The following is a 25,212-nucleotide window of genomic DNA, read 5'->3' on the forward strand; positions in this document are numbered from 1 at the left end:
TGTGCTCATTCGTGTCCAGCTCTTTGTCACTGTATGGACTGTAGCCAGCCAGGCTCTTCTGCCCATGGAATTTTCAAGGCAAGAATACTGGAGTGGGATGCCATTTGCTACTCCAGGGAATCTTTCTGACCCAGGGGATTGAACCTGCATCTCTTGTGTCTTCTGCATGGACAGGTGGATTGTTTACCAGTAGCACCACCTGTGATAAACACACAAGCATATACACTCACACATATTCTTGTGTGATAACTTTATCCCAGGCTTTGGTGGTGCTGGTGGTAAAGAACCTGTCTGCAGGAGACATAAGGGACACAGGTTCGATCCCTGGGTGGGAAGATCCCCTGGAGAAGGATATGGCAACCCACTGCAGTGTTCTTGCCTGGAGAATCCCATGGACAGAGGAGCCTGGTGGGCTATAGTCCATAGCGTCAGAAAGAGTTGGACATGACTGAAGCAACTTAACACACACAAAGGAAGAAAAATTTTAAACCCTTATTAGTAAGCTAAAGTTTCAACTTTGCTGCAATCTTTGTAGTGCAACATTTTGTTATTGTTGTTGTTGTTCAGTTGCAAAGTCGTGTCCGACTCTTTGTGACCCCATGGACTGCAAAAAGCCAGGCTTCCCTGTCCTTCACTATCTCCCTGAGTTTACTCAAACTCATGTCCATTGAGTTGGTGATTCCATCCAGGCTTCTCATCCTCTGTCGTCCCCTTCTCCTCCTGCCCTCAATCTTACCCAGCATCAGGGTCTTTTCCAATGAGTCAACTCTTTGCAACGGGTAGCCAGCGTTTTGGAGCTTAAGCTTCAGCATCAGTCTTTGCAGTGAATATTCAGAGTTGATTTCCTTCCGGTTTGACTGGTTTGAGCTCTTTGAACCTATTTGTGATTACCAATTTTATGTGCACTTTAAAGTGCATCAGATCAAAACATAACACTTAAGGAAGGCAGTGAGACAGGAATATGCTATAATCTGTCATGTACAGAAACTGTTCTCTAACCCTAGTCCTTCTCGATTTGCCTTTGTTACCCTGAAGCCAGCAACTTTGGCTAAAACAGTGTTTCTTAGAAGACAAAGCCCCCCGAATTATGGATAGCAATACTCTGGAGTAATCTAACCTTTGAGATATTAGATGATGCAAATTAAGTCCCGTAGCTAAATAAGACCCAGTGTATAGCTAAGCCCCCAGAGTGCTACGTGACACCTTCTAGATCTGAAGAGTACTTCCACTGTAAAGTTCCTTTAGAGTTTTAAGATCAGCATATGTTGCAATTAATGTATTTTTGTTTGTTTGTTTTATTACAAACCAGGGCAAAGTGCAGTTGCTGGGGAAGAACATCCCAAAGGCTCCATTCTGCAGGAAGTGCAACTCAAGTTCCTGCTAACAGGTCTGCTTTCAGGACTGCCCTCCCCACAGTTCGCTATCCGTATGTGCCCCCCGTTGACCACAAAAAACATCAAGATGTATCAGCCATTGCTTGCTGTTGGTGAGTTCTTGTTTTAACTCTTAATGTCTATTTTACATTTTTAAGACATTAAAGTTTCCTGATTATTAGAAAATCCTTTATTCTCCTTTAGAATGCTTTAAGAGGAGGAAGAGGCTCCATGAAATTGTATAAATACTTATCTTGAAATGCTTTTTCCCCTCTCCTGTTAATCTTTTTAAATCACAACAATAACTCACTCACCAATGGCAGATGACAGAGATTCCAACACCATGGATGTGTTTCTGAAAGGTCAGGCGGGTAGTCCTGTGTGATGCCGAAACCAGACTGCTTGTCTTTTCGTGGACCATCTCAAGCTCTCCTGTACATGTCATTTTGTTTTGAGTTTTTGTTAACAATGTGGTCAAAGTTAATATTTAGTAACAGCAAGAATCTATATTTGCTAAGAATTGTATGTTAAACCTGGTTTTATTTTATTCAAAGTGGCTCTTGTCTTTGTAAACTAAAGATTTGCCTTCTGGGTTGAAATTGCAATTTTTATGTTTTAGATTAAAAAAAAAATTGGTCTGGGTTTCAGCTTGCTGTCACAGTAATTTCATGGTAATGTGTTTAACCTGGTTTCTTTTACAGATAAAACAGAATTTTAATTTGCTTTTAAGTATATAAGGTTAAAAATTCATTTCTCTAAAAATTTGAAAAATAGAATATTTGTTTGAAATTGTCATTTTCTTAAGATGCTATTGGTTTGACTTCTGGTTTTTTCCCAGTTCTCTAAACATGTGATTCGTGATTCTTTTTTTTTCCTAAAAATAAAATCTCATCACATGTATCTTGTAGCCCTTGTGTCTTAGCTCAGTGGCTGGCTTGTGATTCCTAGTGGCTCATTTGAGTATTACTGTTTGGTGGTACTGTTATTTCCCCATTTTTTTCCATTATCATCTTTTGAAAGTGATTTGAATTTTAAGATTCAGTGATCTGTGCTTATAGGTTTCCAGATTTATATAAATACAGATAGATGTTTAATTTTTGCTCTAGAAACTATTGATTCATATTAAATCTCTTATTGAAATTTCAGTTGGAATTTGTCAATGTACATAGAATGTATGTCTCTGAATGTCAGTATATCTAATTTGTCAATTAGGATTTTATTAATTTCTTGGTGAAAATTATGTCTTGAGATAGTTAGATAATAAGAGTTGATCAGAATCTGAGGTTTCCATTGTAGAATAAGCTATATTATAGTGGCATATAGTGAATAGCAAGTCATTTATTAAATTTAGTATAATAGCAAAGTAAAAGCAAAAAATATATGTGCCTGAAGTCTTGCAGAGTCATTAGGAAACACAAGCAGAGCTCAGCTGGTGGATTCACTTCTCCTTCTAGGGCCTGTAGATCATAGTTTCAACATCAAAATGTGCAGAATATAGAAATCTTACAATAATTTTGAACATTTGCTAATTGAAAAGTTTGAGTAATTTAGATATTTTCTCAGTACTAGAACTAGAATATATTGTGGCATAGGTAATAAATATAAAGTTATAATACCATATTTCTCTAGAATAGTTTTGCAAGAAATTTCTGAAGCTTTATTCAGCAAGTTAGCCAAGATTGGAATTTGCCTAGAATTTTTGTTTTTACTATTATTATATGATCCCTGGGTTGGGAAGATCCCCTGGAGAAGGGAAAGGCTACCCACTCCAGTATTCTGGCCTGGAGAATTCCATGGACTATATAGTCCATGGGGTCGCAAAGAGTCAGACACGACTGAGTGACTTTCTCTTTCTGAGTGACTTTCACATTATTATATTATTATTTCTACAGTCTGTTGCTTCATATGAATCCATTAATTCTTTCAGTCATGTGTAATGAGAAAGTGATTGTGCAACCGTTAACATTGTTCACTTTTCTTGCTTCACTTATAAAAACATATTAAGGGCTGAAACATTAATTTCTGAAGAAAGTATTACTTTCTCAAATGGCCATGTCCCTTCTAATTAAATTTTAGACTGATTACCTGAGACTGTGAAAAGCTTTAGGTATAATAATCACTACAAATCATAATACAGTGATAACAGTAATAATAATCATCACATCCTTACATGGTGCTGAGTGTTGTACTAAGTGTCTTACACACATGTTTCTCATTTAATCTCCAATGAATAAATAGATTTTCAATGCAAGCAAGAAAACTGCAAGAGTATAGGGCAGAGCCAGGGCTTAAACTTAGGCTTCTTTAACTGTAAAATCCACAGTTAGCCACTGTACTTTACCATCTCTTTATGATGTATTTAATGTTAAAGACAGAGCAAAAAATCTTTGTAAAGAAAACCAGAAAAATCTGGTTAATGAGTTCTGCTAGGCTGTGTTTTTGAGTACCAGTTATAATAATAAACATTCAAAAAGCTTAAGAAAGTGCATCGTCAAATTTTGTGTGTATTGAATTAGATTTTGAAGTCTTTCTTTGAAAATCTGTTTCTGGGTTTAGGTAAGATTACAGAGTCCATGGAACTTCCCTGGTAGCTCAGCTGGTAAAGAATCTGCCTGCAGTGCAGGAGACCCTGGTTCGATTCCTAGGTTCAGAAGATACCCTGGAAAAGAGATAGGCCACCTACTTCAGTATTCTTGGGGTTCCCTGGTGGCTCAGATGGTAAAGAATCCGCCTGCAATGTGGGAGACCTGGGTTTGATCCGTTGGATGAGAAGACTCTCTGGAGGAGGGCTTGGCAACTCACTCCAGTATTCTTGCCTGGAAAATCCCATGGAAGAAGAGCCTAGAGAGCTCTAGTCCATGGGGTCGCAAGGAGTTGGACACGACTGAGTGACTAAGCACAACACAGCCCAGAGTCCGTGAGATTAGACCCATTTTTGAAAAGAGGGAAGGCAGAGAAATATACTCTTCCTTCACACCTAGCTTAGGTTCCTTTTATTAAAGATAGATGTTTTAAAATGAAATCTTGAGAGAAGACTTGTTAGATATGAAACTTCTACTAGATTAAATCTCCTCTATCATGTCATTTTGATAGGTACAAGCAATGGTTCCGTCCTGGTGTACCATCTCACCAGTGGGCTGCTGCACAAGGAGTTAAGCATCCATTCATGTGAAGTCAAGTGAGTCTGTCATTGGGATATTGAGCTCATAAACATATGTAATATCAAAAAAGCTCTTTTGGACTTTTCTACATGGAATACTCTGCAGTGATTATTTGACTGAAAGCTTTGAATAATAGATATTCTTGTCCAACTAGTAGCTGTGTTCATCAAGGATAAGTACTAATTGTTTACTTCGTGGAGGACGTTAATTCAGTGAAGAATTTTTTCTCACTTTATTTCTGCATCTTATTTATTTCTTCTAAGGTCTAGGATATTTTCTTATTGGATATAACTCTCTTTCCTTATTCCAGTTTATATAGTTTTTTTCCATTTCTGCAAAGATCTTATAGTAGGACTTGTGATGAAAAATTTGAGTATAGTCACTTTAATTTTTAATCTCATTTATTCTTTCATTTGACATATGACCTGTTTCATGAGTTCTTTGAATGTAGAGGTATCTGAGGGAAGGCTAACAGGACAGAAGGAAGCCTCTTGCTTAATGTTTTAAAGTATTATATACCACTCCAGTAAAAATAAAAAGTATATACCTACCTGCTCCGTAGCATTATTTTTCTGATCACATGACTATATTATTTTCTTTGCCCTGGTAATGACAGATTATAAAGTTACACGTGTAAAATATAAATATATTAATCTTCGGTTATTTTTGGATGATTTTGGAACAGATGTATCAGGCTATTTTCTTACTTCTGTACATTATATAAATTATAGGCCTCATGTATATGTTAAAATTCTTAGTGAACCCTTAGCGTACACATTATTCTGAATAAATGCATTTTCTAAATGGGAAGGGTCAGTGCTTGAAGTATCACAACTTCTGATTGTGATGGAAGTTTCTGAGAGTTCAGTTCAGTTCAGTCATTCAGTCGTGTCCCACTGTTTGCGACCCCATGAATCGTAGCACACCAGACCTCCCTGTCCATCACCAACTCCCGGAGTTTACCCAAACTGATGTGCATCGAGTGGGTGATGTCATCCAGCCATCTCATCCTCTGTCGTCCCCTTTTCCTCCTGCCCCAATCCCTCCCAGCATCAGGGTCTTTTCCAATGAGTCAACTCTTCGCATGAGATGGCCAAAGTATTGGAGTTTCAGCCTCAGCATCAGTCCTTCCAGTGAACACCCAAGACTAGTCTCCTTTAGGATGGACTGGTTGGATCTCCTTGCAGTCCAAGGGACTCTCAAGAGTCTTCTCCAACACCACAGTTCAAAAGCATCAATTCTTCAGCGCTCAGCTTTCTTCACAGTGCAACTCTCACATCCATACGTGACCACAGGAAAAACCATAGCCTTGACTAGACGGACCTTTGTTGGCAAAGTAATACCTCTGCTTTTGAATATGCTGTCTAGTTTGGTCATAATTTTCCTTCCAAGGAGTAAGCGTTTTTTAATTTCATGGCTGCAGTCACCATCTGCAGTGATTTTGGAGCCCAGAAAAATAAAGTCTGACACTGTTTCCACTGTTTCCCCATCTATTTCCCATGAAGTGATGGGACCAGATGCCATGATCTTCGTTTTCTGAATGTTGAGCTTTAAGCCAACTTTTTCACTCTCCTCTTTCACTTTCATCAAGAGGATTTTTAGTTCCTCTTCACTTTCTGAGAGTTAATGTTGCCTTAATCTTTTAAATTCATGATCTTTTGGTACAGCCTAAGTGACTGTTTATCGCCACTTTATGCTATTTCCCCCCACCGCCCCCCAGTATCTCCCTAAATACACCTACATGGAAGAATAATGTCTTCAAAAGCATTAGGTATCTGTTTGGATCCTTTCAGACTGTTGGTCATCTTTTTCTCTCCTTTCAGTAGTCCCTGCTGCCACTGATACCTTCTCTCTCCCTTTCTTTCCCATGTGTATTGACATTTCCTCTCTCCCTTGGATTTTGTGTGCAGTGTTCCCTTTTATGGCAAACAGCAATGAGTCAGAACTCATCATTTAATCAATACTTGTTCTGAGGATTATGTTAAATATTAATACTTTGCTTTCATTGTTTCATTGATTGCTCACTACAATTCTATGCAGTAGGCACTATTATTATTCCCAATTTACAGAAGAAGAAACAGAGTATTGTGGAGTCATCTGTGAAAAGGTATATGGAATTCAGTCTAGGGCTTTTAAAAGGCTTCAGAACTGAGCTCGTAGCATCCTTGTGCTGGGTCTTCAGATAAAAAAGTTCACATAGATTAATTGGAAACAGTTTGGCAGTAAGATAAAAATGTTGACTAAGCCAAGATTAATAGCAAGAATTTGGCACATGCTTCTGGGAAATCAAGCACATTTTCATCTTTTTCTGAACACTGAAATCTTATTTATTTATTTATATTGAGGTGCAGTAATATATATTAGCTTCAGATGTACAGTGTAATAATACTTGTATGTGTGGTGAAATGATCACCACAATATGAAGCCTCTAATAAAGACACAGTAGCTAGTTAATCAGTGAGCTATTTGCTATAAGTAAGATGTTATTCTGGATTGCTCAGGTCATAGATGTCACTAAGAACATGATTTACACATTATGATAGTATTTGTTATTGACACAAAAGCTATAAAGTGTTGCTTGGGGTACCAGATAACTCTCAAGTGTATGCTACTCAGTCAGGCTAGTATTGTGAATGATCTCGTAAATATGCCCATTTTTTAAATATAAATTTTCCCTCTTAATTGCTATTTTAAAGATAATTCACATTTTACATCCAGAGATGGTGCTCAAGAGGATGCTAAAATACTGCTGTCTTTGTGTTTCAATTAATGCAATTATAGTATTATAATTAAAAACCATTATGAAAATTTCACAGATGTGTTATAAAAATTGCTGAACTTATTAGCAGTAAACCCAGTTCATTCTAGATACTCATATGCAAATTAAAGGCCAACTTTTATTTATTTTTTAATTTAATTTAATTTTTTAACTTTACAATATTGCATTGGTTTTGCCATATATCAACATGCATCCGCCACAGGTATACACGTGTTCCCCATCCTGAACCCTCCTCCCTCCTCCCTCCTCGTACCATCCCTCTGGGTCTCACCAGTGCACCAGCCCCAAGCATCCAGTATCATGCATCAAACCTGGACTGGTGACTCGTTTCATATATGATATTATACATGTTTCAATGCCGTTCTCCCAGCTCATCCCACCCTCTCCCTCTCCCACAGAGTCCAAAAGACTGTTCTATACATCAGTGTCTCTTTTGCTATCTCGTATACTGGGTTATTATTACCATCTTTCTAAATTCCATATATATGCGTTAGTATACTGTATTGGTGTTTTTCTTTCTGGCTTACTTCACTCTGTATAATAGGCTCCAGTTTCATCCACCTCATTAGAACTGATTCAAATGTATTTTTTAATGGCTGAGTAATACTCCATTGTGTATATATACCACAGCTTTCTTATCCATTCATCTGCTGATGGACATCTAGGTTGCTGTTTATAATAGCCAGGACATGGAAAGGCCAACTTTTAAAAGGTGGTTTTTCTACCTTGTACTAAAAGTGTTTTTTAAAACCACTTAATCTTAAGTACTTCAGTCTTATCATACACATGGCCTGGGACTACCTAACTATAGATAGTTTATATCTGTGTGTTTTTCAAAACCATGATGTTTTAACCAGTTACACTTTATAAATATGAAATATATATTGAACCTCTTCTCTATGCCTGTAAACAGACAAAATCTTGGAGGCTTATGATCCAGTGGAAGATACCTAGAAGTAAACAATGTGGAGTGGTACAGACAGGTTTTCTTAGATTATTAGAGTTCTTATATTATTACTTGGTATCTTTGTCCTATAGACTGAAATTACAATAATATAGCCCAATACCATGTTCATTGTCAAAAATTGTTAAAATGTATATGGGTATCAGAACACTGATGGATTCAGTATTGCTTTGAGTACATTGAATTATTTGTGGAAAGTAAAATGATCTCCATTTTGTTCATCTGTAAATTTGCAGACATTAGTTTCATATCATGGTAGAACTTCAAGGCTTTTCAGAAAGCGTGTGTTCCCCGCGGACTACCTGGTCTTGAGAGGTAGCCAGTGTCGCATCCCCAGTGCACGCGAACAAGGAAGACTTGGGCATCTGTAGGAGTCAGAGCCGCAACACCTGTTGGTAGATTTTAAGGTTACAGTTGTTCAATAGTGAGGAATGCTACAAAACCAACTTAGATTATCTGAGTCAGAACATGAGCTACAGTTCTTACAAGTTTTTTTTTTAATAGAGCTCAGTGTATGGTTAAACCTAGATGGATAGTGGTTTTCTAATCCAGGGAGCAGTGTTGTGCTCAGCTTAACAAGAGTTTTCATTCTTTTCTTTTGAGAAATAATCTCCTTATCTCATACACTTTGAAGTCCAACGTGATTTTTATTTTTTTTCAGTCAATCAGTAGGAGTCAGATACACAAGCTGCTGCTGGAATCTGTTCACAAACAATATACTTATGGTGCTCAATTATAAATAAGCAGCCACCCATGTTTTGTTATATCCTCAACACTGGGGCTGGATGGTATCACTGACTCAATAGACGTGAGTCTGAGTGAACTCCGGGAGTTGGTGATGGACAGGGAGGCCTGGCGTGCTGCGATTCATGGGGTCGCAAAGAGTCGGACACGACTGAGCGACTGAACTGAACTGAACAACACTGGGGCAGCCTGTAAACAGTGGGGAAAGCCCTTCTCTGGATATGAACAGCACTTAGAAACATAAGGAGGCGTGGTAGGCTTTTTTGGACATCATTCTTTTAATCTAACAGAATTTGCTGAGAAATTGTCATGTGTTTGGATTGCCAGGGCAGGTACCTCCCTCCTAAGAGAGTGCAGTCTAGGGCAGTGCTTCTCCATCAATTGTACTGTTTCCTCAGCTTTTCAGGCTCTCAGGCAAAACCCTATTTGCCCTTTGTCTCAGCTTTAATGTTTCTCCAGGAAGCCCTACATGGCCCGTGACACCACATTTCTTTGTGACTCGTGCAAACTCCTGTCGAACTTGGCGGTGCTCCCTTTTGTGATAGATAACTCCAGATGCACTTGTACAATGTCTCTTTCCTGCTAGATCACAGGGCTCTTGAAGGATAGCAGTTAAGTCCACCTCATTTGCAGCTGTATTCCTTAGCCTGGCAAGTTGCTCACATGTCCTGGGTACTTAATAGCACTGGCAACAGCATTTATGGGGTACTTAACAGATGTATCCTTAAAGTAATAATTGAACAGTGAGAGGACTGAAATTTTTCCTATCTAAAGATAGCAGCATTACTATACCAGAGTATCAGATTTCCATCAACAAGACTTGAAAAGTATATCTTAAGGTTTCTGTGGGTAAACAGATGTGATTGTAGCTACCAGACTTACGTAGAGAGCAGAAGTCCAAAATGCTGCTTCTCTCATTGTACTCACTCTAAATAGAAAAATTAATGAGTACTCCATGTTAGGGGAAAGAAAGAGAAACAAGAGACAAAGGGACTCTTCCAGTGAATAATTAACCAACTTATAGTGTAGTCACTATGGCTGTGGTTTGAGTGTAGTTCATGGAGAGGCTTAATGAAAAAAACACAGCTTGAGTTAGAGATCTCGAAATAAAGAGTAATTGATGGTGATGATGTGTCCGTACAGTGCAGACTCTGTGCGAGGCCTTCTTTATGTGCCCAGTGTTGTGACCCCTGCACCGCAGAGGAGGGAGTTGAGGTATAGAGGAGCAGGGAGCCAGTAAGTGCTGGAGCTGGGACTTGAACTAGGTAGTGGTCAAGGAGAGGAGGAGAAGCGGCCACTCCAGGCATGAAAATTCTGAAGAATACTCAGTTTTCAGCAATCTAATCTGATTGTTTCAACACAAGTTTACATTTCAGTTCAGTTCAGTCTCTCAGTCATGTCCGACTCTTTGCGACCCCATGAATTGCAGCACGCCAGACCTCTCTGTCCATCACCAACTCCCGGAGTTCATTCAAACTCATGTCCATCGAGTCGGTGATGCCATCCAGCCATCTCATCCTCTGTCGTCCCCTTCTCCTCCTGCCCCCAATCCCTCCCAGCATCAGGGTCTTTTCCAGTGAGTCAGCTCTTCGCATGAGGTGGCCAAAGTACTGGAGTTTCAGCTTTAGCATCATTCCTTCCAGTGAACACCCAGGATTAATCTTTAGAACGGTTGGATCTCCTTTCAGTCCAAGGGACTCTCAAGAGTCTTCTCCAACACCATAGTTCAAAAGCATCAATTCTTCAGCGCTCAGCTTTCTTCACAGTCCAACTCTCACATCCTTACATGACTACTGGAAAAACCGTAGCCTTGACTAGATGGGCCTTTGTTGGCAAAGTAATGTCTCTGCTTTTGAGTATGCTATCTGGTTTGGTCATAACTTTCCTTCCAAGGAGTAAGCGTTTTTTAATTTCATGGCTGCAGTCACCGTCTGCAGTGATCTTGGAGCCCAGAAAAATAAAGTCTGACACTGTTTCCACTGTTTCCCCATCTATTTCCCATGAAGTGATGGGACCAGATGCCATGATCTTCGTTTTCTTAATGTTGAGCTTTAAGCCAACTTTTTCACTCTCCTCTTTCATTTTCATCAAGAGGCTCTTTAGTTCCTCTTCACTTTCTGCCATAAGGGTGGTGTCATCTGCATATCTGAGGTTATTGATATTTCTCCCTGCAATCTTGATTCCAGCCTGTGCTTCTTCCAGCCCAGCATTTCTCATGATGTACTCTGCATATAAGTTAAATAAGCAGGGTGACAATATACAGCCTTGACCTACTCCTTTTCCTATTTGCAACCAGTCCGTTGTTCCATGTCCAGTTCTAACTGTTGCTTCCTGACCTGCAAATAGGTTTCTCAAGAGGCAGGTCAGGTGGTCTGGTATTCCCATCTCTTTCAGGATTTTCCACAGTTTATTGTGATCCACACAGTCAAAGGCAGTTTACATTTAAAGAGGTATAAATTGATAACAACAGGTATTCCCAGCTCTTGCAAATGTTATTTTCAGTTCTCTTGGGATTATCTTTGCTCCTCTGAGAAAAGACAAGTAGACAGATACACAAGGGGTCAGTAAGGAAAAGTTACTCTTATTGAAATAGCAGACAGGTTCAGATGATTGAGAGGTACCTGTGTTGCTGGGTAGCTTTGACCGTCACAGAGAGCAGCATGGATGTGATGCAGGAGCCATCACACCTTTGCTTGGGCAGGTGAGAGAGGTGGTCAGAGCAGTCACGCTCACTTGAGCAATAGCATTCAGATTAGAATAGGCATGGAAAAATTAGATCAGTCAGCAGGCATTTCCCATAAAGGACAGAAGGCAAATATTTTAAGCTTTGTAGGCCATAAACTGAGAAGGCAATGGCACCCCACTCCAGTACTCTTGCCTGGAAAATCCCATGGACAGAGGAGCCTGGTGGGCTGCAGTCTGTGGGGTCGCTAACAGTCGGACACAACTGAGCGACTTCACTTTCACTTTTCACTTTCATGCATTGGAGAAGGAAATGGCACCCCACTCCAGTGTTCTTGCCTGGAGAATCCCAGGGACGGGGGAGCCTGGTGGGCTGCTGTCTATGGGGTCGCACAGAGTCGGACACAACTGAAGCGACTTAGTAGTAGTAGTAGTAGTAGTAGTAGGCCATAAAATTTCTGGCACTTACTCAGCCCTGCCATTGTATTGTGAAAGCAGCCATTGATATTATATTGTTGTCTTGTAAGTGCTGATGAGCAATTGCATATAGAACAGAGGTTTAGACTTGTCGCCCAGCCAGCTCTGTTACCTTGTGTAGTAGAGACTCTTTGTGACCCCATGAACGGTAGCCTGCCAGGCCCCTCTGTCCATGGAATTTCCCAGGTAAGAGTATTAGAATGAGTTGTCATTTCCTTCTCCGGGGGTTCATCCCAAGGCAGGGATCAAACCTGCGTCTCCTGTATTAGCAGGCGGGTTCCTTACCGCTGAGCCACCAGGGGAACCCATTACCTTGTAAGCAGTGCAGGGTAGTAATAGTGTTTCTCATTTCTTTTTGTGACTACTGTGATGAATTCACATGTCCTGAGTCCCCTCATTTTCCATTGATGGTTAAGCCAGTTATGTCAGTGGGAAAAACATGGACTCACCCATTGCCAGTCCCAAGGAAATGGGACTCACAGGGCATTAGGTTGATAGGTTAGTGTCTTGTCATACAGGTTTATTTTTTTCTTTTGTGCTGTTATTTAATTGATACACTATTTGGTGCTTTCATCTACTTCCAATCTAACAGTTCAGTCTGTATTTCTTCAGGAATTTTGGCTTCCTAACCAGCTAGGAATGTTGATAAAATTTGATAAAGTTCCTTTATGTACTCAACTTTAAGCAGTCGGCTCAGAATATTTCTGTACCACTTGTTTCAAACAGTGGAGTTCTTGGCAATGATTCGGTGCTCTGCTTTGCCAGATTTTAATAGTCATTTTAATGCCATGACTTCTGATAACTGAGCTGTCTTTGGAAATAAAGTTTTAATTAAAAATAATTTTTTATATGTTGGAAATATATAATTTATTCTCAAATGTTGTATTAATATTATTCTTTAACTTGTATAATAAAATTTAGGACATAGAAAAAACTTAATTTTCAAATAAATTTTTCAAACAAAGAATTTTAATCTTTGTTTAATTTCTCTGTATAGGGGTATTGAATGGACAAGTTTAACTGGTTTTCTTTCTTTCGCTACCTCAACACCAAACAACATGGGATTAGTGAGAAATGAACTTCAACTGGTTGATCTTCCAACAGGTTTGTGTTTTTAGACTATTAAAATATTTAAAATGGTACCATCATGTTAATCAAAGATGCCGCTATTTAGAAGATGTGTTCAAAGTTCTTTCACCTTGGAATTTTATTTATGTATTCATTTTTATATGTTTATGTATTCATTTTTTGGTTGCTCTATAATAATTGCCCTAGAAAAGACTCATCATTGTTTGTATGCAAATTGTGTTAGCACAAGTCCATGGAGTACCATTAGCCCAAATGGACAGATTCATAAATGGGATATCAGTTCTACTTCCAAGTACATTGTTCCAGATAACCGAGGTACAGTTTTGAAATAAATCTTTGTAGTTACACTTTTTTAGAATCTTTTAAAAAAATTTTGGCCTTTTCAGGAAGCTCTTAAAAATCTTACAAGGATTGTTGTAAAATGCTCAGCTTTGAAACTTTTGATATTTTCTGACTGACTAGTAGGAAAACTTAATTTAGGAGTTTAAAGGCATTACAATAGGAAATATTCCAGTAAAGTAACTTGTTCACAATTGTTAAAAACCTGCAACCCTTTCAAAATAAGAACTTAAAAGCAGAGTAAGGTGAAGGTTTTTTATTATTTTTTATATAGCACATGGAATGATTTCAAGTATTTTTTTTTAACAAAATTATGAGGAGTTTTTTTTAATGGCTTAGCAATATAAATGTATGTAGTTTCAACCAATAAGTTATATATGTGTGTAGTAAATCATGTTTATGGTTGCTTCCTTGTATTGTCAATACATATTTCCAGTTTATAGTTCTTACTTATCAGATTGTGTTACTAAGCCTCAAAGAATTAGCTCCTATTAGTCCAGTGTTGCTCTAGTTTAATTGGAAATGACCTGCCTGGTGACCCATATCCCTGCATTCCTGATTTGTCGGTAAACTGACACTGATCACTGTAGTCACATGATAGCCCAGGGATGAAATGCTGTCCTGTAGTATCATTCACTAAAAACATGCCTGTGCATTTGTCCCATCAGCTCAGGTTCAGAACTCTTCACTTCAGTTCAGTTGCTCAGTCATGTCCGACTCTGCGACCCCATGAATCACAGCACGCCAGGCCTCCCTGTCCATCACTAACTCCTGGAGTTTACCCAAACTCATGTCCATCGAGTCAGTGATGCCATCCAGCCATCTCATCTCCTGTCATCCCCTTCTCCTCCTGCCCCCAATCCCTCCCAGCATCAGGGTCTTTTCCAGTGAGTCAGCTCTTTGCATCAGGTGGCCAAAGTATTGGAGTTTCAGCTTCAGCATCAGTCCTTCCAATGAACAACCAGGACTGATCTCCTTTAGGATGGACTGGTTGGATCTCCTTGCAGTCCAAGGGACTCTCAAGAGTCTTCTCCAACAAACATCACAGTTCAAAAGCATCAATTCTTCGGCGTTCAGCTTTCTTCACAGTCCAACTCTCACATCCAGACATGACCATTGGCAAAACCATAGCCTTGACTAGACGGACCTTTGTTGGCAAAGTATCAGAACTCTTAGATAACTCAAAATCTGTCTTTCACATATTTCTTTTTGAAGAACAGATTTCTAAGTAAAAGATACTGACTTTTTTTGGATAGGACATTTAGGTTCATAAAATTATAGATTTTTACAGCCTTGTCTTCTAAGGAGACCAGCAGACTAGCAGAGCCAGGAAAGGGTGTAGGGTATTTGGCGAATAATAATAGTGAAATTCAATGTGATGGCCTTGAAGAGCAGGGAGACATGTAGGTATCCATTTGTCTTTGAATTGAGTCTCTTCTCCCTTTTGTTTAATGTAAATAGAAATCTAGGAGATGCTATTAAAATATTTTTTCAAACATAAGGTAGAATTTTTTTTTTTTTTTTTTTTAGTTATAGAAAACTGTTTAACTTCTTTGGATGTTAACTCATTCTTAATATTCCTCAATTTCAGTTTATAGAGACTTTTGGAGGAACATGTCAAAATATTGTAGTTGAGTATTTTGCACATGGGACAAGAAATCTTAAATACCTATTCAAAGAGTGTTTTCCCCATTAGTTAATATTTGTAAACATGGAAATGTTTATAATACTTTGAATGTACCAGTAGTTTTTATAGTAGATAATTGCTTTACTATAGATGCATTAAAACTTTAGAAATTGATGTTTCTAAATTTCTAAAATTGAATTATTTGAAAGGTACCATAGAAGGGCGTTAAGAAATTCTATAAAAAATGAAAATATCTTTTTATAGATATTTGAATGTAAGTAATACAGTGTTGGTCTTATACTACTTTTGATTTAGTTTTGAATTTAGATGATTAGAAACAGCTTAAAGCAAATGGAAGAGTGAGAAGGAGACTAGAAGGTACCACTGATCAAATTACACTGGTACAGCTTTTAGTTTCTTACGCGTTTCATGTGTTGTTTTTACATTTTGTTTAATATTTACAATTAAAGGCAGGAGCATTGCTTTCCGTGGTGAACGAGGTAATGATGAGTCGCCCATCGAAATGATTAAAGTATCTCATTTGAAGTAAGTGTCAACCTAAAAAAAAAATCTGGTGTTATCACTAGGGAATCTCAAGCATTTTTTTTTTTTTTTATCTTTAAGGAAATGAGAACATGCATGCATGTGCATAGAATTTCTTAGTGGTAGGAAATTGTGATGTGCAGCTGTATCACAGAAAATAGATTAATTGCAAAACTAAGTTGCTGTTACTTTTAATTCTCCATTCAGATAAGTCACCATAAGACAAGGTAACTTATCTGAATCTTAACATTTCATCAGATTGGTAAAATGGGTGACCCCATTTTGTTCAACTATAGCTATATTGATAGAAGTACCTGTTACTCACTAAGAAATGTTAGTTATTTGTTGAAGTTCTTTGTTCAGCTTTTACCTCAGTATGTGCTTATTGAATGAAAGAATTCATTTTCCTTATTTATAACTTAGATCTAATTGTAGTAAGTTTTTTGTTCCAAGGAAAAATATATGTAAAGCAGAATCATTGACAACAGAGATTGACTGAAAACTAATCAAAAGAACAAAGAAAGAAGGAGTAAGCACGATGAAATTGTTTTTGACATTCCTTTAGCTTTTTGAGGATCTCTGCATTTCCATATAAATTTTAAAATCAACTTAACCAGTTTTATGATAAAAGATTACTGGGATTTTGATTGTGATTACATTGAATCCGTGGATCAACATGGGGAAGAACTGACATCTTACCAAGTTTTGTGATTCATGAGCATGGTATATCTCTCTGCTTACTTAGTTTTTCTTTAATTTCTTTCGATAATATTGTGTAGTTTCCAGTACACAGGTCCTGTGCATCATTTGTGATTTATTTTTTGCTTTTTCTTTGATGCTTTTATAAATTATATTTTTTCTTCTGTTAATTTCAGTTTTCAATTATTCATATACTGAAATAGTTTGACATAATATTTATTTATAACATTATATAAGCTTGAGTGTACAACACTATGTTTCTACTTCTGTTGTATATACTTCACAACATGCTCACCAGCCAGATTTTATTTTGTCACCAGACAGTTGGTCTCCTTTACGCATTTTACCCTCTCCCCTGCGTCTTTCCCAGCGGTAATCACTACTTTGTTCTCTGTATATCAGTAAATTATGTCAATCTTATTAATTGTTTCAAAGAAAATCCTTTGGACTTCTTTCATTTTTCTTTGTGGTTTTCTATTTTCTGTTCCACTGACTGCCATGCTTATATCTTGTTGAGTTACTGACTTCTTTATCACTGAAATTACCTGTTTGTCTTTTCTCAGAAGTTTAAATCTGATTTGTCTGATGAGTATAGACACTCTAGCTTTCTTTTGATTAGTATTTGCATGGTATATCTTTTTCCTTCTCCCTATTTGTAACTTATCTCTGTCTTTGTATATAAAGGTGATTTCTGAAAGAGAGCATATAATGGGACTTATTTTACTATTTGATCTGATAATCTCTGCTTCTAATTGCAGTGTTTAAGTTATTCATATTTAATGCAGTTATCAACATGGTTTATGTTTTCACCTGCCATTTTGGTAGTTATTTTCTCTTTTCTCATTTTAAGTAAATTAATATAGTTTATAATTATGTTACATTTAATTTCTCCTAGGCAAACTATCAGTAAAACCTACATAAACAAAAGTTCTTTGGGGGAGATCCTCAGTAATTTTTTCAAATGTAAGGGAGTCCTTCCACGAAAAAGTCCAATAATTGCTCAAAATATTTGGAAGCCAGATTTTTCTATTTCTTGTCAGTCTTGACTCTATACAAGCCTACTAAATTAATACATCTTAAACCTCTGGTCACATTATGACCACTGCCTCAAAACTCAAGGATCCCCTGTTCTCTACAGAATGAATCTCTATTCATGATAGCACTGCATTTTAGGATATCTTAGGGCTTTTAATGTGAATCCAAATTCACATGTTAATCTTCTTTCTCACGATGATTGTTCTCATCTCACATACTCTGCATTTCAAGTAGCATATCTCCCCCACACAGCCTGTCTCCTTTTCTGTCTTTTGCCATTTATCACACTTGTAACTCTGCCTAGAATGCCATTTCCCTATTGTCAAAGTTAATATCAGCTTTCATAGTGAATCTTTATAGCATTTACCAGGTTCTCTTTTATTTATATTAGTTATTTACATACATGTCTCTACTTGTTTTTATATTAGATATAATAAAAGTGTAACATGTTTCATTTACATAATCCATTGTGATTTGTAAAATCTGTTCATGTGTGCTGTCCCTTTTTCTTTATCCATGTAGTATTTAGTGAGGTTGATGAGGCAGGTATTATTAACTCCATTTTAAAGCTAAGTAGACTAAAACTCAAAAGGTCACATGCTTTTAGGTCATATAACTATCACGTGGGAGAATCTTAAGTCCTGTGATACACTGAGCTACAAGTCACATTTCCTACTCTTTGTCACAGTTCCTCACAGTCGGCATGATAGAAACTTTACTTACTTTTTCATTTAGTTTTTCCCATAACCTGCATACCAATCAGCCCATTGATGCAAGTAGTGGTATTTTCATGTCTCAATGAGAAAATTGAGTCTCAGGAAGGTTATTTTAAGATTTGGATGTGAACTCATGCATTTTCTGATTCTTCGTTCTGAGCTAGGCTCCTTGCCCGGATGGTGTGTGTGACTCTCACAGGTCATCTTAGAGCTTTACCTTCTTAGGACTACTACTAATCAGGAGGGCTAAAAGTTAGTTTAAATTCTCTTCGTTTAAAATGTGTCATCTGAGCTTTATGAACTTTTTATTTGTACTACTTATGGTGAAAATACTGCAAAAAGAGCTTCATTTAGTAATTTTGTTTATTTTAGGCAGTATTTGGCAGTTGTATTCAAAGATAAACCCCTGGAGTTATGGGATGTTAGGACTTGTACCATTCTTAGAGAAATGTCCAAAAACTTCCCTGCAATAACTGCTTTGGTAAGTTATAATTTTAAAGAAGTAAACAGTTTATTTGGGTATGTATATACATGGTGAATATTTTTCTTTAGCTCAAATTAAAATCATTACTGCTGTATGTTTTATTGCAAAAAATGTATATTCAGAGAAGATGATCTAAACAAATGGAGATAATTCTTATTTTCTTGGATGGGTTAAGCTAATATTATGTTAAAGTCCAATTAAAATTTAATTTAGATATTTTGAGGAGCATGATAAACATATTCTAAAATATTTATGGAAAAATAAAAGTCCTAGTAGCTAAGTTAACCTTGGAAAAAAGAGAGTAATATAGGTGGTATGGGTGGAGGTAGGCCCCATCCTGCTCTATACAGGACATATAAAACCATAGAAATAAAGTAATGTTCAAGCTGGTTTTAGAAAAGGCAAAGGAACCAGAGATCAAATTGCCAACATCCGCTGGATCATGGAAAAAGCAAGAGAGCTCCAGAAAAACATCTATTTCTGCTTTACTGACTATGCCAAAGCCTTTGACTGTGTGGATCACAATAAACTGGAAAATTCTGAAAGAGATGGGAATACCAGACCACCTGGTCTGCCTCTTGAGAAATTTGTATGCAGGTCAGGAAGCAACAGTTAGAACTGGACATGGAACAACACACTGGTTCCAAATAGGAAAAGGAGTACGTCAAGGCTGTATGTTGTCACCCTGCTTATTTAACTCATATGCAGAATACATCATGAGAAATGCTGGACTGGACGAAGGACAAGCTGGAATCAAGATTGCAGGGAGAAATATCAATAACCTCAGATATGCAGATGACACCAGCCTTATGGCAGAAAGTGAAGAGGAACTCAAAAGCCTCTTGATGAAAGTGGAGAGTGAAAAAGTTGGCTTAAAGCTCAACATTCAGAAAACGAAGATCATGGCATCCGGTCCCACCACTTCATGGGAAATAGATGGGGAAGCAGTGGAAACAATGTCAGACTTTATTTTTCTGGGCTCCAAAATCACTGCAGATGGTGACTGCAGCCATGAAATTAAAAGACACTTACTCCTTGGAAGGAAAGTTATGACCAACCTAGATAGTGTATTCAAAAGCAGAGACATTACTTTGCCAACAGAGGTTTGTCTAGTCAAGGCTATGGTTTTTCCTGTGGTCATGTATGGATGTGAGAGTTGGACTGTGAAGAAGGCTGAGCGCCGAAGAATTGATGCTTTTGAACTGTGGTGTTGGAGAAGACTCTTGAGAGTCCCTTGGACTGCAAGGAGATCCATCCAGTCCATTCTAAAGGAGATCAGCCCTGGGATTTCTTTGGAAGGAATGATGCCAAAGCTGAAACTCCAGTACTTCGGTCACCTCATGCCAAGAGTTGACTCATTGGAAAAGACTCTGATCCTGGGAGGGATTGAGGGCAGGAGGAAAAGAGGACGACAGAGGATGAGATGGCTGGATGGCATCACTGACTTGATGGACGTGAGTCTGAGTGAACTCCGGGAGTTGGTGATGGACAGGGAGGCCTGGTGTGCTGTGATTTCATGGGGTCGCAAAGAGTCGGACATGACTGAACAACTGAATTGAACTGAACTGAATGTCATATTGGCCCAAGTAAGAGAAATGGATCAGTATAATAAAGAGCTCATTAATAGGCCCATAAATATTTGGTAACTTAATGTGCAGCAAAGTAACTTACAAACCCAAGGGGAGGAACAGCCTGTTTAGTAAAAAGTATTGGGGAACCTCTCACTTAATAGAGAGGAATACTGGATTTATGCATAATAACCATATTCAGAGGTGGGCTCCACAGGATTAATGACCTAAATGTGAAAATAACTACAGCTATAAAATTAATATAATCAAATATAGAAGAATATTTTTCTGTTCTGGGGCAAAAGAGGATATCAGAAGCTCAAACCAAAAGGCAGAAAGGTAATTAATGAATTTGATTACATCAAGATTGGTGCTTTCTATTCAACGAATCATACCACTGTCAAAGTTAAATACGGAAGACAACTTTAAAAAAAATTGTCCAGTGTCTTAAGATGGACAGAGGACTAACTAATCCTCTAAGGGGTTAATACTGTGGAAACTCCTGCAATGAAGCAGTGGTAGCCCCAGTGGAAAGATGTGACTAGTTAATGAATGTCAGAGAGACCTAAAAGGCCAACAAGCATGTGAAAAAACTCAGAATCCTGGGTTTTGAGATGTGCAAAGTAAAATGACCATGATAAACCTTTTAGACAAACAAAAACTGGAATGCCAGTAGCATCCCATGTGGGTGAGGTATGGGCTGTAAGAATTCTTAGGCACTGCTGGTAGGGATGTAGACCAGTGAAGCCATTCTGCAGAGCAGGCTGGCAGCACTTAGTCGAACACAGACATCCTCTTTGCCCCAGCTGGTCAGCTTCTGGTCATACAGGAACTTCTGTGTGGACATTGAAATTTCAGTGCAGTGTAATTTCCCATGATGAGAGTATAGAGACAATCTGGGTGTCCTTTCCTGGGAAAACTAAACTAAAAACTAGACTAAAAATTGGCAGATGTACCCATGAAGTACTATGTAACATACAGAAACAACAGAGGTGGGACTTGAATACATTGTGCCGAGTAAAAAGAGCAGTGGGATGAGATACATGATCTACTACTGTTCATGCAGACCACAAATACCTTCATGTAAAATAACTACATGTTTAGAATTTATACATATGAGAGGGTATTAGATTAAATGCTTTAGAATAAACAGGAGTAAATAAATAAAAGGAGAGGTTTGGGGTGGGCCTATAGGTGATAATGGGCAATGACTGGAGGAGTGTGTGATCAGTTCATCTAAGGGGGAGGTGGGGACGTAAGGAGTGGGAGGTACCATAACTAAATGTATTATTTTGATTTCAAAAAATGGAAGGCATCAAAAGTTAAAGCCTTTTGGAGTTTGCCATTAAACTCTTTTCCCTTAAGTTCTAATTGAAGATTCAAGGTAGAAGGAAATAGAGATGGATTATTGAAACCTTCTATCATAAGCTTTAATAAAAATGCATGCCTTCAGCCTTTCTAAAAATTAAAGTAAAACCTAAGAACAAATTGTGAGTTCATGTGTAGTAATAAGAAGTGATGCTGGGCAGTGGTGAGTATGACCTGCTCTTCTGGAAGAAAGAGGGACTGAGCACTTGTGGGTATCTGTCTTTGATTCACAGGAATGGTCACCTTCTCACAACTTGAAGAGCTTGAGGAAGAAACAGCTGGCCACCCGAGAGGCCATGGCCCGCCAGACCGTGGTCTCAGATACAGAGCTGAGTGTTGTTGAGTCATCTGTGATCAGGTGCCCTGCTTCTCCCGCTGTCATTTGTAATAACCTGGTTATTACAGATAACCAGGAATTTATTATTTCCTGGTTGGGAAATTTGTTAAGTCCTCGTTGGGAATTTGACGGGTGGCATCCTAAGGCATCTCTAGTCCGCTTTGGAACAGACTTTGATGGCTGTGTACACGCTCACATGACTAAAGAGTTAGTTAGTAATTGCATTGCTCAGAGCAGCGTGCAGTTTACATGTCCGCGCCTGTTAGTGAGCATGATTGATTCTCAGTGCCCTTCGGCTCCATAGACTTCAGCTTCTGATTCAAATGAACGTAGCGTGAACACCCAGGTGGACCCTATTGTCATCTGTGTTCACCACAGAAAATGTATTAGGAATTCAAACTTTTGTACTGCCCCGTCCCCACCAGATTTACAAATAAAAAACTTGAGAGAATGATGCGCCAAGGTAAGGCCTCTGTTTTGCAGCAGAAACAGCAGAGAGTCTTCTTTCCCATGTGAAGTCTAGATCACTCCATTCTTCTGTACAGGGTAAACATTCAGTCATGGTATGAAGAGTAATTTGTGTTTTCCTCTTATTGCCGGGCAAAGATTGGTTTCAGCCTTTTATTTTTAAATGATTTGACCTCCTGTTAATCCATCTGTATTTTGAGTGAGTTAATTCATTATGTCACTCTAGGGGAAAAAAAAATCTTCATCTTCTTTTCCTCTATCCCAAAGCTTGTTGCAGGAGGCTGAAAGTAAATCTGAACTCAGTCAGAACATCTCTGCCCGGGAACATTTTGTGTTCACTGATAATGACGGCCAAGTTTATCATCTCACTGTTGAAGGAAACTCAGTGAAAGACAGTGCTCGGATCCCACCAGACGTGAGTCCAAACTGTGGTTAAACCTGCATGAAGATTTCTTACCATAGACCTCATAAGTTCTATAGCCAGTGAAGCCACAGTTAAGGTGGAAAACTTTCAGAAAAGTTTAATCCAAATAAGCTTTATTAAGGAGATATTACCACTGATTAAATTTGTCCCATACTTTTGGAGAATAGCATTGTAACTATTTTGATGACATACCATGTGCTGCTCATTTTTGTCATTATAATAATTCATGAGGAACTATTTCCATTTTATCTGTGATAGGATTGAGGGAGAATGAGTAACTTTCCCCAGGTTGCCCGGCCTCGTGACATGCCAGAGCAGCGTTTACACCCAGGTCTATGTGTCTGAGTCTAGTCTCTCCTCTTTCCATTTCAAGTATTACCCTGAAGGATTTTATTTAAAATCTAGTATTATTTTTAGGTAACAGTAATCAGGTTGTAGGTGTAAAGGTATTAATCTTTACAAACATATATATCCCCCATGGCCTTGTGGAATTCTCTAAGGATTTATAGTTAATTATTTGTGTCAGCATATATCTCATGGGTTTTTTTTACTGAGTGGATGAAGAAAATGTTTTTGCTAATATTACTATAATTGTTAAGTAGAGGATGAGATTATATATATATATGTGTGTGTGTGTGTGTGTGTGTATATATAACTTACATATAACCAGCATGTGAACGGAGAAGGCAATGGCACCCTACTCCAGTACTTTTGCCTGGAAAATCCCATGGACGGAGGAGCCTGGTGAGCTGCAGTCCATGGGGTCGCTAGAGTCGGACACGACTGAGCGACTTCCCTTTCACTTTTCACTTTCATGCATTGGAGAAGGCAGTGGCAACCCACTCCAGTGTTCTTGCCTGGAGAATCTCAGGGACGGGGGAGCCTGGTGGGCTGCCATCTATGGGGTCGCACAGAGTTGGACACGACTGAAGCGACTTAGCAGCAGCAGCAGCATGTGAAAGTGCTTTTCAAGCTGTAATTCCAGTTTTACTGTTACATAGAATGAGTCATATCTGAGATTTAGTGATGTCTGTCTTAAACTCTTAATAGTGCCAAAAGTTTTCACTAGTTTGAAAGGATAAAAATAATGCAAATGTGAAAGATTGATACTTGGCATTATAATAGGAGCAGTAACCTAAATTTAAGTGCATAGAAAGAAAAACTGCAGTTCAAGAACATGGCCTTTAAGAGTTGCAGTGTAAAGAGCTCTATTCCGGAAAATCAGTTTCCTTTCAGAGCTCCTCCTTTAGACCTCAGAGAAGGCCCCACCTTAGCTTCTCTAGTGCCACTTGCAAATAGCTCATTCTCTTTTGTTTTTTGATTACATCACCTTTGAGATTAGAATAGAAATAATCCAATAATTTCTGAGATTCTAGGTTCCTCCACTCTAAAAAAAGTTGAAAACTTTTGAACACTAGACACATGAATTTTCCTTTTAGTAAGGAAGACAGGGAGAAAGAAAAGTCCTGCTGCTTTCAGGATTTTTGCACAACACAGCTTTTAAGATTCTGCCTCTTCTTATGGAGGTCTGGTCAGGATATAGCAAGTCTTAATTCTGCCTGCCAGATCCTTTTATTCCACAGCTGGAAGCAGTTTCTTCGAAGAATGACCAGCCTAATAAGGATCCAGCCTCCAGTGAAATTAGTGCATATTTTAGAGCAGATTATTTTAGGAAAAGAGAGTTATGTATCTACTGTATAAAACATGAATGACTGATTTGGGTTCATTATTTTTATTTTCAGCAATCAAAATATTTTTCAATGACCAGTGTGTAGAATTGAGGCAGAGGTTTTGTTTATTTTAATCTAATATTTTTCTTTACCTTCCTTCCAAATATAAAGTACTAAGCCACTAAGCCATTTATTTTGAGTTGGAACTTTACCTTTAAATTTTGGCCCCATAACTATAGAGCATATAAAAATGGTAAAAAGAAGAAGCCTGATATATTTTAAATTACATTCCCATGGAGAGTTTATAGTTGACTGACTGCCTTTATTCAGAAAACTGTGGGAGAGAATGATTATCCGTTTGCTGCCAGCTTTACTTCGATCCTTTGAACATCGTGTTTTACATGTAGGAAACATATCAGTGCCAACTAATAATACTCTACTGAGTTTTAAATCTTTCATTGGTTCTCTTGGGATTATTTGGAGTCAGAAAGCGAGTTTGTCCCACTTTTCTCCGAAAGCACCTTAGAATCTTCATATGGCTTGTATTCCATCAACAAGCTCTTAGGTAGAAAGTTCTAATACATCACTTGTAATTCTAAGCTGGTGATAGATTTCTGGACTGAAGTTTTAATATTCTAATTTTTAGAAGTTAGAAAGTAATGTAA

General features: G+C 38.0%; 1 protein-coding gene across 9 annotated transcripts in view; it reads left to right on the top strand.

The window, feature by feature from the left end:
- Nucleotides 1-25,212, top strand: part of WDR11 (WD repeat domain 11) — a 59,343-nt gene that overhangs the window by 18,772 nt on the left and 15,359 nt on the right. For all 9 annotated transcript variants that reach the window (XM_086378286.1, XM_086378287.1, XM_086378291.1 and 6 more), the window contains 7 exons: nucleotides 1,310-1,486; nucleotides 4,467-4,551; nucleotides 13,178-13,284; nucleotides 15,706-15,781; nucleotides 18,601-18,709; nucleotides 21,882-22,006; nucleotides 22,721-22,868. In XM_086378286.1, the coding sequence (XP_086234412.1) occupies nucleotides 1,310-1,486; nucleotides 4,467-4,551; nucleotides 13,178-13,284; nucleotides 15,706-15,781; nucleotides 18,601-18,709; nucleotides 21,882-22,006; nucleotides 22,721-22,868 (827 nt within the window). The remainder of the gene's footprint in view (nucleotides 1-1,309; nucleotides 1,487-4,466; nucleotides 4,552-13,177; nucleotides 13,285-15,705; nucleotides 15,782-18,600; nucleotides 18,710-21,881; nucleotides 22,007-22,720; nucleotides 22,869-25,212) is intronic.

The sequence above is a fragment of the Bos grunniens genome, chromosome 26 (genome assembly GCF_055505025.1).
Source record: "Bos grunniens cultivar Pamir isolate PY7600 chromosome 26, Bosgru_T2T1.0, whole genome shotgun sequence".
Classification (NCBI taxonomy): domain Eukaryota; kingdom Metazoa; phylum Chordata; class Mammalia; order Artiodactyla; family Bovidae; genus Bos; species Bos grunniens.